The sequence below is a fragment of the Melospiza melodia genome, chromosome 3 (genome assembly GCF_035770615.1).
Source record: "Melospiza melodia melodia isolate bMelMel2 chromosome 3, bMelMel2.pri, whole genome shotgun sequence".
In the NCBI taxonomy this organism is placed as follows: Eukaryota; Metazoa; Chordata; class Aves; order Passeriformes; family Passerellidae; genus Melospiza; species Melospiza melodia.
In genome coordinates, this window is record NC_086196.1 from 67,638,254 (window position 1) to 67,653,817 (window position 15,564).

Genomic DNA, 15,564 nt, shown 5'->3' on the forward strand with positions numbered 1-15,564 from the left:
GTTTTTAAATGCTGAGTATTTTTGGATCTGTGCAGTGCTTAATGGGAAGGAAATCACAGGAGGTTAAAGACTTTCAAAATACATACCAGCACCTCAGTGCCAACAACCCATATCACTTCAATGAACTGTGCAGTGTGTGTTGGCATGATTTATGCAGCAATTTTAAAAGAATCCATAGTGTTTGTTTATTACCACAGTATGATTGATGGGTTCCTAAGTGCAGGGCGACACAATCAGCTGAGCTATTAGGGCTGGGAGTTTGATAATTTGTGAGTTACAGCCATTACAGGACTCACTTCAGCCAATTGCCAGAGCCATTAGGGCATCGGTGACCTCAGAGAAACCCGAGACCCACTGCCCGTGGTGCCACTGTCAGACCTTCCCTCCCTGTCAGACCGCACACTGCTGCCCGACTTCCCCGGCTCTCCTGCCCTCTCTCCCTTGCCCTCCCTGGCAGGGGCTGCTGCCCAGCCTCTGTTTTGGCCCAAGGAGCAATTGCATCAAGTCCTGCTCTCACCTTTGCCCCTTCCAGGCGCTCAAAGGCTGATAACAGCATAAAGCAAAGCACAGAGGAGCAAAGGCTGCTTAACCACTGTCTGCTAACTGTGACTCACTTTGTGGCAGGCAACCACATAGGCAAAGCCACCAAGTACTCCAGGCACCAACAGACCCTTCCCTGGGAGACACTGGAACAACCTCAGTACTTTCTGGAAAAAATATCCCAAGTTTAAGTTTACATACAATACACTGGATTGAGGCATTTATTTGAAACACAAACACACAAAAACCAAGAATAAAAGAAATTTTATTTATCTTTTATTTTTATTTTTTTTACAAAAATAAACAATTTGAGAAACAAAAGCACATTTTTTCCTGACTCTTCAAACTACAAAACAGTATGACATTGGTCACTTTAGCATTTACTTCATTGCTTTCACTGAAAGCAAATTCTCTAGACACACCCTGCCTTTAAGATGCATTTTATATAGAATTAAGGCTAGCATTCATTTGACATCATTAAGGTCATTTACTTCATTCACTCTAGAATCAGCAAGCGATGCCTTAGAAAACCAAGGACCTGATGATAAAAGGTACGAATAACTGCAAGATAGTCATTAAATTAGTACTGTTCAACCAGCTGGACTGCTTTGCCAGTCTGTCAAAGATGTGGCTTCCTGAACAATTCAAACTGATTCAACAAAAGTCTTAAGCACAGGCTTAATTGTAAGCATATGCTCAGGCCTATCCAGCAAAGCACTCGGCACTTGGGTAAGTCCCTGCCCTTTCAGTGGGACTATTCATATGCTTATGTGATTTGCTAGATCCACAAAATGGCTCTTTCAAATTAAAAATGAAACTTTATGATAACATTGGAAGCAAAAATGAAAATTAGTTGCAGTCTTGCAATTCTAAACATAAGCAATTCCTTCCGTTTGACAAATATGCCGGCATTGCATATCCCATAGCTTGAACACAAATGCTGATTGTCCTCAGCAACGTTTGCTATTCAGCAGACAAACTGATACGCTTCAGTTCCTCTGTTGTGATTGTACGTGCCCAAATAAATACCAGTGTGGAGGATACAGGCTTCCCAGAGAAATGATCAGCTTTCATCCCTGGACACACATGTATAGGTCAGAAATGTTATGCTAACCTTGCTTAGAAAAGCCAGAGCTGCCAGCTGATTTATAACCAAAATTATACTCTAACAGTGTATCATCTCTTGTACTTTGCTTTGGGTTGTTTTGCTTTGTTTTTAAATCACATTTTCAAAATCTTGTTTTATTGCACATTCATCCTGGTCATGCAGGTTATTTCTTTAAAGTTTCCTTTAGCACTCTATAGATTAGAATGAGTAATAGTGCAATTATTCTCCGGCCACAGCCGCCTTCTACCTAACAGCTGCCTATATTTATACACAAACAGCCCTTATCACTCACGTGTCAGACTGAGCCACTTTAGGTGTCAGTCTGTCACCTTCACATATGTTATCTTGTCAGGATCAGGCACAATATGATTTGAGGCCATCTTGAAGAAGACAAGCTGCCGACCTGCATTGAATAGGAGAGAGGAGGAAGGGGAGAATATTTAGAAGTGATGAGCAAAAGGTAGCCTACCTTAAAATGCTGACATTTCAAATTCTACTTCAACCTACGCATTCTTCAGGCCATGCAAGACTGAACTCTCTCTTAACTCCAGCTGGTATAAACCTGAACTGTTTTTGTCTAAAATGACACCAAAATGACTGACTGACACCCCTGGTTTCAGTATCTTTACCCTTACCTAATTATGGTCAAGATATATCTGTGCACAGCTAGCACAGTAAATGAAAGAAAGGTTTGAAGACTTTAATACAAATTCCATGTGGTGTTTAAAAAAGTGTTTTGAGACTCCCACTAATAAAAACAGGCTTGGGTTGGGGGCTTAAATGAAGGACATTTGTTTGATTGTACAGAAGCAGAATCATATTTGCATGCTTGATCTTTATAAAACTGATCAGTGCAATATGTACTAAACATGAGTTTCTCTGAAACAGCTCTTGCTGATCACTTTGTAGCTCTGGGCTTTAAACAAGATGGAACAAGGTTTCTAGTCCTCAGACAAAAAGCAGCAGCAAGCAACAACAGCCTGGGTAGCATAAGGCACCTGCTGCATTTATATCCAAGGCCAGTATATAATATATCCATTTATATCCTTGAATTTGGCAAGTTTCTTTGTTTGGTGTCTGTGGGAGCCACAGCACAGCTCTTCTATCTCCCCACACTCACTGACCTGGCACCTTGTTCACATTCCTGCCTCCCAACGAGCTCCTGCTGCCCCACAGACCTGCAAAATCACTGCCTTTCTTTGCAGCACAAAGACACACTCCATGCCTGCTGTACTTCTGCCTTCCCTCTCCAAACCTGAGAAAATCAAAGGCTATTTGCTCCCAGCCTGCCTCTCTAGGGGGCTCCCATAACACTATTTTCTTTAAAAGTATTGCATGGCAAATGGGATGCCTCAACTACTGAGCAAATTTCCAAACTGCAAGTTTCAGGTACTCAGGTGCTCATGCCTCAGGAATGCTATGACAAAGGGAATGACAAATAAGACTAAAAATAGTGCTGTCCCATTTGCTTTTAATATTGTAACCTGAGATAGGAGCTGCTCTAAACTTGCTATGAATTTCCCTGTGCCAGAATAAATACTTTTTTAATATATCAATTAAGTGCAAAATTCCAGCTACAAACAGTCTGACATGATGACCTAGTAGTCACTGGTTAGCTATAGACAAGGTTAAGAGGAATTAGATTTTTCTTGGTTCCATGGAAGCGCCTGCTCACATCCCCCAGAAGCACAAAAATGCAAAAAAATAACACTTCAGATCCTGTGGTTTGGTAACCTGAGGACCACGTGCTTAGCCCTCTAGTGCCAGCTCCTGTGAGCCTGTCTGTAATTTCTGTTCCCCTGACAGCTGGCAAAGAGAAGCCTCACCAAAGAGAAGCTGCCTCAGCTGAACCTTCAGAAACTGCTTCACTTCCAGATGCTGCTGGTGGCTCCCCCAGCCCAGCCCAACACACTCCCCAAGCTGTATTAAAACACTTAGGAAAGCCAGAAGAGGTGACTCAGTTCTGCTCCACAGCATCCAGGACCTACCTGTCCAAGTTGTCTGGTTAGTCAGGACGAAAGCTTTGCACTGGGAGTAGCTGTCACAGATCTCAATGGCTTCGTTGACATCAAACACGGAGAGGAGGCAGCCCTTGTGATGGTAGGATGGCCAGCATCTGTAGTTCTCCTCAGGAATAAAGGCTTCAGGCACCCGTCTGTACTCTGCAAATCAGAGCAAAGCAGTGGTTGGAAAGCTCCAGTAAACTGGTTGTTTTTAACAGGCAAGGTTTATTAGAGCAGCTTAGGAGCAGGGTATATGATGGAAAAGCTGACAGTTTAGGCTGTGGTTTATTCCCAAACGTGTTTATAGCTCTGCATTTTCCTTTCCTTTTCCTTCCCTCCTTTCTTCTCTTCACCTTTTTCTCCAGAAAGTTCTGTAAATAAACAGTCTGTGCACAAAACCCCTTCCCCTTCCCCACTGCAGAGGCAAGGCTTTGGTTTTATTAGGAGTTTTACAGGAAGAATGTCCCATTGAATAAACAGCATCCACTTGAATGAACTGACTCACTGTCCTACTTCCCAACAGTGAGCAGGATTGTCGGGGTGAGACCTGACCAGGCGTTCCCAGCCCTCCCTCTCCCTCAGAAGAGCATGCTATTTTTCTCTGGCTCCTTTAGAGAAGGAAGAAAAGACAGGCTTTTAATTAAGCAAACTTTTTTTGCTTGCTCAGATTAGGACAAAAGAGGAGTCGCTTGATGGGCCTCTGAAGAGAAGGGAGGGGGGAGTAGCGGGAGCATGTCAGCGTGGTCCTGCCCAGCCGCGCCTCCACTGCCCCACCGCCTGCTCCTCTCCTTGGCTGCCGTTCAGTCTCACTTGCCTTTATGAGCTGCCTCTTGTTCTCTGTTCACTGCTCCTCTCACTTTCCCAGCCGCTAACGGGGCTTTCTCTAATGAATGCATCAGCAAATTCAACTGATCATTTATAAACATTTCTGTTTAGCCTCCAGACGCACAAATTAATGGTTCCCTCCTGTCTCTCCTCCCCACGTCCTATTCAAAAAACTAAATAGATTCTATATTTCTTCTAATTGTGTCTATTATGGAAACCAGAGCGGCCTGCCCTGACTCACAGGCTATTCTTAAGTCACTTTGGTTCAGGCATTTTCTGTCTGCTCTGCTGATTCAGCCTGCTAATATTTCATACAGCACATTGTATGAACAGCACCGAGTCAAAGGCAACTGTGCCTGCTACTCCAAACTGTCAATATTTCAACTGGGAAAAGAAGTGCACATTCACGAGTGCTCATTCTCACCACACAGTCTGAAATAGTGGGAAACAAATGTAGTAAATACATTCTATTTTAAGCCCTAGCTCATTTAAAGTATCATAAGAAACATTCCCAAACAAGAAGCAAAATCAGAGCTGATCATGTCCCAGTTAAATCAAAAGCAAAAAAAGTTTTTTTAATTCGGGAAATGCAGATTCATGCACAAGAAAAAAAAATTTCAAAATGTAGTTCCACATTATGACTGGTCATTTCTCCATCAAAAATATTTATGCATTTCTTCTGAAGAGAAGTCAGAGCATAAATCAAACTGTTGGCTAGGTAAAAGTCCCTTTTTTCCCAGTTTCTGTATCAACTGGAGTGTAACAATAATTGAATGTAACAGAAAATTCTCTTCACGTGGCAACCGCTGAGTATTGATTTGTACCTCACAGCCTAGGTCAGTAAAATCATGTGTACAAATTAAAAGCAAAAAAAACCCATCAATTCCCTGTAGTTAGCACCGTATGTAACCATTTATATCAGCATACATGCTATGCTGACTGGATATAAAATGTGATTATCCACAGCTCCTCTTTGCACAGCACAGAACAGCCACCTCACACTGAACTGTGCCAAGCCCCATGCCACAGGGGGCATTCACAGAGCAGGAGATGAAGCCTGATTCTCTGTGACAGCAGGGAGCCTGTTCCAGCCCTTCTCCAGGGCACTTTGGGAGTCTGACAGGCTCCATGCTGGGGCTGGGAGGAAGCTGCAGCATCCCTCAGCACACCATCACCACACTAAGAGAGCAGCCCTACATCATATCATGTGGTTATCTTCACGCAAGAGAGAAGCCCACCTTGAGGACCCTTATTTAATATTTAAAATATTTAAACTTTTGAGCACAGATATGCCTCTTAATAGGCCTAAAGTGCTTCCCTTTTCCTCAGCATTGCTCCCAACACAGCTCCCAGGGGTTAGGCTCTCAGCTGACATACACTCCAAAGGAGCAGCAGTGATTCAGAGGTAGGAGATAAAGTTCTCCCTTTCCATTGCCTTTTTCAAGGTGACCAAGCCTGGTAAATCATCTGGGCAGCTCAGACACATTAATCAACGGAGCTGGACCAGCAGTAACTGCGATGGCAAGGTCCTGGTTTGAGTCTGCAAGCGAGGATGGGAACAGCTATGCAAGGGTAGTGTCACCACTCAGCAGAGCCCTGTGGCTGTCCCTTCTCACTGCTCCCTGCCAGTTCTGACATGAGGGAAAGCCAAAACCATCTCCAGTGACTCATGGGAACAAGTACCAGGAACATGGCAGTGTGACACAGATGCAAAGAGCATTTTCCTTGGGCTGGGAGATCACCAAGCACCACACGGGTGGAAACACCGCCGCTGGAATCTGAGGGAAGGCACACAGTCACACGGGCTGTGCTCCACACGGGCAGCTTCTGACAGCAGCTCCAGCTGGCAGGAGCCACTGGATACCTGCAATCTGGGGACTGTGCTGCCCACAGGGAGGGGAGGATGCAGTGAGGGGAACGCAGGAAGGCAGCTCCTGTCCCCCCCTTGCATGGCAAACAGCAGCGATGGCTGCCTGGGAGTGCTTTCCCTTAGGAGCATCCCAATGGAAGGCAGCCACAAGGAGTGGAGAGCAGTGATGGCCCTGCACCTGATTCCTGCTCCCACACCAGCCAGGCACTCCTGCTTGCCCTGGGAAGCCAACATGGAACCTCCTCTTAAACTATTACAGTCAGAGCTGATCAGAAACTCATTGCAATACCAATCAAGTGGTGGTCTAAGCAAACTGCACTTCTCTTCAAAACTCACTCCATCTCCAGCAGAGCAAGGCAGCTGCCTTGTCCATTTGCATGGTAAAGGCAAGTATCCCTGGAATCTCTTCCTTGCATAGTGCTGATTTAGGGAGCTTACCCATTAGCCCTTATTTGTGTGACTTGAGAAGAAAGTCACAATGAAATGCACTCCTCTCACATGAACCTTCTCCTTCTCACAGGAAGGACCCTCCTGAAGGATGCTCCTCCACTGAGATGTGTCCCAGCAATGACATGAGTTCCAGCCCTCAGAAGAGCTGGGCTTCCCCTACACCTTTAAATTGGACACCACAGTGCAGCTACTCAATTAAGCAGTACTCTAATGGTTTAAAGACAGCTCCAGCCCAAGTTTTTGTCCTGCCAAGACCTGGAACTGGCTTAAATGGAGTCCTTGGAATTTGAAGGCTCACAGTAGTAAATCACATCATAAAAAGGTCAAAGTTCTGGTCAATTTCCAGACTAATGGTGTTTAAAACCAATAAATGCTTGCCTAATACTATAAATGCAGCCATAAATTTACACTTTTGTGTACATACACATAGCTTGACAGAGAGTACATAAAGTCTATCAGGGTAATGGCAAGGAATAGATCAGAGAAATGCAAGGCATCCCTACTGGTATCAGCAGAAAAAGAACCCTTTCCTCCATTAACTAATTTTGTGAGGATTGAAGCAACTAAATGCAGTGCAGTAAGCCTGATCTTGATGTTACTTACAATGGGTTTACTCCAGAGTTTAACACAGGGGAGGTAATACAACTCTCACAGTTATACAGATAGATTCTACTACAAAGCATTTTTTCTTGCAAACATTTTGGAGCTTCAAGATACCTTGCTATGCTGAAGCCAGGCAATCCTCAGAAGTTTTGTTTTGTGATAGCTTTTATAGTTTTAAATATTTTTACACGGTGTTCTGATCAACCAAAACATGCTGCTTTGATCAGGCCGAAATCTTAGAAGTTTCTTAGCATGTTAGCCACATCCCCATGATGGCCACACTGATCCTCAAACCAAGATCACCCACTTGTTGTGACAAGTAAGAGAGGCATCTTTAAAAGCTATCTGCAGCATCACTGTCCAGTGCAAGAGCTAAAAAAATTAAAAAGCCAATGCTTTAAATTCTTATTCTTTTTTTCCATCAAAAACCACCTGCATTGTCCCAAAGCCGACTACAATCTATAAACATACTCATTTTCACTGTACTAGACTGAATCATATAAAGAGCTCCACAAGTATATAATAAACTATGTGAAACCGCCTGCGGTTTCCCCCTTTTAGCCTGTCTGAATCACCCTAAATCTGACTTTAATCAGTCCTAATGACCGTTTATTTCAGCCACAGCAGCCAGACTGCATTTTTACTACCAACTACAGCTACTTGTTGGAGATTTGCCCAGTTCTCTTATCACCTGCCAATACACTGTGGGTTAATGACAGAGACACAACCACGTACATCCTTGAGAGAAAAATCATATTGCTCCTTTTTCTCCCTCCTTTATTCTTCCAGTCTCAGGAGGAACACTGGCAGTCAACTCTGGAATTGCTTTTAATTGCTTTGCTCACAAGTAAGCAGAAAGAGCCAGATCTTGCCAATAGCAGCAAAAAGTGGTATTGAGCAGCGTTTTGCTCTACAAACAGGCCCCTCCTGATTCCCAGGGAGCTCTTGGAGAACAGCACTGAATCCAAAATAGACAATAACACACTGATGTTTTTAGTATGCTTCATTTTACTCTGAACTTTTCCTCATGTTCCAATACCTCACATTTAAACACGCTTCTGACAGCAGGCCCCACAAAGCACTGTGCACGGTTTGCTAAGAGATCGACATTTTGCTGTGCCTGAGGGAGTGACGGGCAGGCCTGTCCCGCGGGCTCTGCCTTCAGCCAGGCCTGACACATCCCAACTGCTGGGAAAGCCAGGCTGGCCTGGCAGGCATGGCTCTGCCTCAGAGCAGGAGAGAGCCCTGCTCCTGTGGGGAGCGCTCCCCTCAGAGCAGGAGAGAGCTATACTCCGGTGGGGAGTGTTCCTCTCAGAGCAGGAGAGAGCCCTGCTCCTGTGGGGAGCGTTCCCTCAGAGCAGGAGAGAGCCCTGCTCCTGTGGGGAGTGTTCCCTCAGAGCAGGAGAGAGCCATGCTCCTGTGGGGAGCATTCCCGTGTCCTGAGCGTGGGCCAGGCCAGGCCTCATGGCTCTTTGTGCACTCCCACTGTGCCAGCAGCAGAGCCGAATTTAAATCAGCATGCAGGCTGTCGCCGAAACACAAATAAATAACCAGAGGAACAACATGTTCCCTTACATTTTATTCCTGTTAACATGACACAGCTGGAGCACTTTTCCTGCCTTGTGCCACACATCCCAGGGAGCTGTTCCATACCCACAGCCACCTCTGTGGCACACACCAATTTACCAAAGGCAACAAGCCCAAAATGTCCTACAGATGCTTAAACATTGAATGTGGTCCACCAAATCATAAAAACAAGGATGCTGATGATGGACAAGCCAGAAGTTGCCTAGGGTCACGTGTTGGGTCATTTAAGCTGGAAGACAGAGGCCCACAGGATTTATAAAAGACACTCAGCGACTTCTTTAGTGTTCGGGAAGGGAACCAAGGACCTCAGCAGAAAGCATTTTGCTGTGCAGTGCCAAGTTGGACAGGGAGAAGTTCAGCAACAGCAAGACATTACTCAGGGAACAGGGTAAATGGCTTGCACGGTGGTGGAGGTACAAGTGAGCAACAAGCAACAGGCTGTGGTCCCTGCAGAGATCACAGACCCACATGGCTGCAAAGGAACCTGCTCCTGTGTTCCTGTGTGCTGCCATTGTCTGCCTCCTGATGTGAGAGCCCCCCAGCCAGGCAGGATGCAAAGGAGACTTTCTGCCCTGTGCTCCTTTCCCCCTCAGCCCTGAAGGCACTGAGAAAGTGACACCAAAGGCACATGAATAAAAATAATTTTAAAAAAATATAAAGCTGATAAGATTTATTATAATATATTTTGATAGAGCAGGAATCTGGGCTGCAGTTTGTTCCTGATTTCAATAATTCTTGGGTAGATTTACAGATTCCTAAGCAGGTTGCTATAGTGATCCTGCAGAATATTTTTTTCAAAACACTGTTGTACTGTAAATATTTACATACAGCATAATCCTGCCAAATTGTTTTGAGACAAAGGAAAACACAACGTGTCTTTGCTTTATGTCCAGCCTTCCAGCTTTTTTAGCTTTGAGAATGTGCTTTAAGCTAACAACAGCAGCTAATTACAGCTTTCTGTGGGCTTGCACACCCCCAGACCTAATAATGGGTCATTTATTAGCTTTAATGAATAACAAAGCTATCCGATTTACGAGTGTTAGCTGATTTCACGCATTTCTGAGTAAATTCTGAGTTAGTTGAAGGGCTGGGGCTTAGCTCAAGGGCCAGATACTCGGTACAAATCACTGTCACTTGATTGAAGTAATAAAAACCTTGATACTGGGGCATGACTTTACTGATGAACATCAGTAGTTTTTTATAGTCTCCTTAATCTGGATAATTAATGGAATGATTTAATCATTTTTAGATAATATATGTCAGAAGAAATACATGGTTCCTGTTTTAATTCACATTCTTCTGGATTCCAGCAGGAGAGGCCAACAGCCAATGGAATATAAAAGCATTTGTTCCTGGTGTTGTTTTAAACGCTGCAATGTTCCCATATCAACGTGAACAGCAGTGTGATTTATGACTGCAGAACACATACACAGCTATCAAATGTCTCCCACGCCTCTACTCTAGGATACTAAACCAAAGTCCAGAGCATAATATAATTTACAGCACTATAAAATCTTTACAACTGAAGCACAGTGAAAGCTTAATATCCAAGACCTTCTGTAATATGACTATGTCATCTTGTTAAACTTTATTTATGAGAACACTAGGCCCGACAAGAACTTTCTTCGTGCCACTTCAATACTGCTTATCAATATCACCTTTCTCACTTTGTGGTGTTCATAGGAGGAGGTCTTCCTTTCAAAAACATAAGTTCACATAGATAACACACTGTTTCCTCAATGGTAATGTTTTAGTTATGGCCTTACATGACTTGCCCAAGATCATGATCTGGTCTTTCCTACTATGAATTTACAATGGTCTATCCAAGATAATGCCTAATTCCAAGCATTTAAGACCTAAGACAAATTCTGAAGCTCCATTACCTGAACCTTCTGTAGTTTCTTCTCAAAACCAAACAAAACAAAACCTTATAATTCTTGGATGTGAATTTTCCTCCTGTTTTTTTAGGATTTCAAAATAGGTCGTGCACCAGAAAGGCCTTATTTTGTCACTAAACCTTTAGATGCCAGGAGATTGGCATCACAAATTCCTGTCATTTCCACTATTTGTAAGAGCAAAAGTCCTGGGAGTGAGTCACCTTGTGAGAGTTCTATCATCTGGAGCAAAATGGATGCAAACTTGTGCCTCCCCCATCTTGGCACCCATTGGGGTATGAATGCAAAGATTATTAACTCCAATCTGGCCTGAGAACCAAATGATCACCTTTCATTTTATCTTAACTTGGCACTGGGCTGAAAAACACCCTTCTTGAACTTTGTCTGTGCTGCAGAGCAACACAGAAAACATTTTTAAAAATCATGCAATCTTAAAAATATTTTTTTGTCCAAACAGGGCCAAAGCAGGACCTCAACCTACAGCTTGGGAAAATATCCCAGTTGTTCTTTTTCATCCCTGTCTACCCCTCTTCCAAGATCTATGCACAATATTCCATCTGCTCGCAGTTCAGCCTTGGTTTCAGTGGTGAGGATGCAATCTCAGTTGGGAACATCCTGTCAGTAGAAGAGGCTGATTCCCTGGACACCACGCCCTTCCAACTCCACTGGACCACAAGAGAGTTCTCCATTCCATTATCTCAGAATACATTCTAATTAATAATTTATAATTCCATAACCTCTGGATTGAAAATTTTAAAAATTAATTCCAACGCAGTATTAGTATCAGATATCAGTCAAATATCAGTTGAGGAAAGATTATGATTTGAATTTAAATTATAAAAGTGAGTTTATAGGCACATTTTAGCCCTCGTTATATAACTTCTTCATATTTGCATGGCAAGGAAAGGGAGTCTTAAAATAGAAATAGATTACAACACCTTTTCTGTTTGGTTAAAGTGCCCTTAAAACAAACTAGAAACAGGCCTGCACATCTTAAAGGCATGGCAGCTAAGTCTGAGAACACATCTAATCTAAGTGTAATTTCTAGTAACATACCCAGTTCCTCAGGCTTGTCCCTGGTTGAGAACATTTTCCTAGCAAGGAATTCAATATTACACTCAGGGTATTTAATGTACATTATTCAATATGTTACATAAAGCATCTACAGATTTTCAACATCTTTGGTCACACTGTGAAGTGCTTAAGTCCATTAGCAGTGTCCTGCAAATAAAACAGGCTCCTTGCAGAGCAGGGCATTACTAGCCATGAACATGGGGGCAGTGGATTCTGTGTTACATTATCAAGGACTCTACAGAATTAAATTAACACAAAAATGTGTAATTTTTACAGTAGCTAAATATACACAGAGCTCTGCTTTGTGTCCCTAGAAACCTGCACTGATACTCTGACTACTGCTGTCCAAAGCTTCTCTCCTCGTGAGTCTTTATAAACATGACAGATATCTAAAATTCAAAACCTTCACCTCATCCTGATACAGCAGTGAAACCTGGAATCAACCAGCATCACAGAACAACTTCAGCTCTCCTGGCACTTCTTCAACAAAGGACATGTTTGTACTATTGATTGTACTGCTGAAAATAATTTTGCTGTGTTGACAGGTATCACTCAGCACAGATGTGATGAAAAGCTGAAAATTAGAAAGTTAAATGAACACCTGCAACAATTTTCCTGCCAATTTTACAACAAAATAAATATTGAATTATTCTGATAAGTGGGTCAAATTCATCCCTGGTATCATGGCTTTTTGAGGTTAACAGAGCCACAACCAGAATGAATTTGGCTCCTGCGTCTCTTTCACTGAGCAAATGCTTCACTGAACTTTTCAAACCCCCTGTGCCAACATTCATCTTCATTTAGAACCCATCTCTCCCTCTTTACTGAGCTTTTGCAGCAAAGCCATAATTTTCCTATCAACTTGCAGTCAATTATGTTGACAGTTTGACATGAACATTGTACGTACACAAAAATAATTTGCAAAACAGCTTTTACAATTGTTGGGCTTAACAGTCATTTCCAGCACACATAATGTTCTTTGACATGTACAATTCCACAGCTGTCCTTCTAGGAAGAACATGCACCACTTTGTACCACAGCTTGAATAGCATACAGACATGATATGAAAAAGATACTGTTATTCAGCCTTGTTTTGATCCTGTTCTTTTTTTCTATTTTTTCATTCTATTGCTGGCAGAAGATGAGGGACACACTATTTTTCCTTTGCAAAGGAAGTAAAAATTTACTTCCTCTTAGTCTTCCAATGAATAAATACTTATGTAACAAGAAATTCATTTTAAGTCCCAGGAAGCCCATGGGGGGGATTACAGTCTCATGACTGAATTCTCCCCAGTATAGGTTCAGGCAGGTTTTGATACTACAACAGCAGTGTGTGGATGTGGTGAAACATGTTTTCCATAAATCTGTCATGGAGAACTCCCTTTGGATTTCCTTATTCCCAGTACAGCATGCTCACACTTATGGATGTCCAGCTACATCACAGAGTGAGAAGAGTTACAGGAGGCTCCCAGGAAGCAAAAAGCAGATAAAATATTATCACATGCATGACTTCAAGGGCCACTGAGCTTTGCTTTCTGCACATTAGCCCTTGCAAACCCCACAACAATGATAAAATCTCAGATTTTTAGTTTCAAGGAAGATGACTTTACCAGCTTTCGGCACCCGGGTTGTGTTCTGCAGGTACTTCCCACTCTTATACAGATCCAAAACTCTCTCCAGCTGAGCAGCTGTCTCATCTATTCCCCAGTGCAGTTCTCCTTTAAAAAAGCAGAGGAAAAGAATGACTTAGATGAGGAGCATCCTGCACAGGACAAAACAAGGTTTTATTTGAATGAAGCCCTAAGCTTGGGAGTCCCATGGTGCCCTGCTCCATGGCAAGGTGGTGCCCTAGGCAGGAAATCCCTGAGTTCCTACAGGTCCTACAAGTCTCACACCTGACATTGCCTAGGCATTCTAGAGGCTGGCTCATCCAGCTGGTAGCCCCAGGCCTACAGGCACAAAATGCTGAGGAGAACTCCCCACAAGGGATCAACATCAGCCAATACAGAGAACTCCAAAGCTTTGCTTGCTCATTAGCTATAGCCCAGCATCATTTATTTTCCCTTCAGATGCACACTGGAGCAATGCACTGAAAAACCCTCAAATCAGTGTCACAGGCAACTACTCTTGTCACAAAGCCACTGCCTTGGTAATCAGTGAAGATCTATGGAAATGCCATTTGTGCCACTGGCTTCTGAGGTATAAATCACCACTGATATCATTGACAATGAGCAAGTATCCTGGGTTTTATCATTAAAATTTCCCTTTCCAGGGACAGAAGTTTTTCAGACCCCGCAAGGAATTGTATTCTGATACAATTCACCCTGAGGTGTCAGGATGAAACAAATACCTCTGTGAAGCCTAGAAAAAATCTAAAAATGGGATTTTTCTGATGTATGGGCCCATTCTTGCCTTCTTGGTATGGGAGCAATTTCATTCTGGATAGAAAAATAACCTAGTTCTATTGCAGTGAGCACAGAAGCAGCATTCTCCCCTCCCAACCATAACAGTTAAACTAAAAAAGCAACTACTTGGCATTACCATGTTTATTGTGATTACCTGTTGCATTGACTATCTTATCCAGCAATGGTCTCAGTGAGGATGGAGCACTGTGTGGAAGAAGATAGGTAAAAAAAAACCTGCAATAGAAAAGTAACCAATATTGACTTTTTTTTTTCAAGAGTTTACAAACATCTGGTAAGTCCTGAACATCACAAGGAATAAAATTCCTATTGCTTATATGCCACTGACCTATACAGGAAATATAATGGTATTCTATACTCAAATAAATACATAGCTGAGACTATTCACACACAGCTGTCTGGCATACCTAGACCATGCTGCTACATACAAGGCTGCCTTGTATCTATGTGTAAATGTTCCATTAATACACCAATTTGCTGTGAAGCCCCATGGATTGTGACTATTTGCAAAGCTGTCTGTACTTCAACAAACTAAAAGGATGCCATCAACCCCATAAATCTTGGACTTGCTTTTTTTTCAAACCTTGAAAGTGCATAAATTCGATTTCTGTTCATTTCTAATAAATGAAATTATTATTTTCTTTACTACCGTTTTCTTAGACTTTTAAATTAAGTGCCAGGAGAAAGCCACCTTCTATTGTTTAATGCTGCTGGAATACAGAATGCCCTCTCTGTTCCTATCATTTATCTGTAATCAAGGTACATTCATGTAGGTATTCACTGATGGAGGTAGAATCACAGAATGGGAGAGGCTGGAAAGCACCACTGGAGGTCAGCTAGTCCAGCCTCCCTGTTCAAGCAGGGCTCCCTAGAACACTTAGGATTGTGTCCTCGTGGCTTTTAAATATCTACAGAGAATGAGATTCCAAAATCTATTTTAATGGTTTTAATTACAAAAGAAAAAACAATGTGCCATTACCTTCCCTTGAAGTACATTTAGTTTTCATATTCTTCCTTCAGAGTTCTACTACTCTGCCAATACTACTACCTATTGCAACTAACTCAGGGTCACAGAAACCTAAGATGGAGATGGACAGGTCAGGATCTGGCAATATAAACAGAACTACCGGACATAAATATCAGCTAATGAAAAGCACAGGAACACAATTGGGAAATTGCCCTGCTT

At 42.7% G+C, this 15,564-nt stretch overlaps 1 protein-coding gene across 1 annotated transcript in view; it reads right to left on the reverse strand.

Annotated features, from left to right (window-relative positions):
• Positions 1-789: 789 nt before the first annotated feature.
• Positions 790-15,564, reverse strand: part of PKDCC (protein kinase domain containing, cytoplasmic) — a 35,692-nt gene continuing 20,917 nt past the window's right edge. The window contains exons 4-7 of the mRNA XM_063152105.1: positions 14,515-14,594; positions 13,566-13,673; positions 3,637-3,810; positions 790-2,051 (exon numbers count right to left, since the gene is read on the reverse strand). Coding sequence (XP_063008175.1) covers positions 1,966-2,051; positions 3,637-3,810; positions 13,566-13,673; positions 14,515-14,594 — 448 coding nt within the window. The 3' untranslated portion in view covers positions 790-1,965. The remainder of the gene's footprint in view (positions 2,052-3,636; positions 3,811-13,565; positions 13,674-14,514; positions 14,595-15,564) is intronic.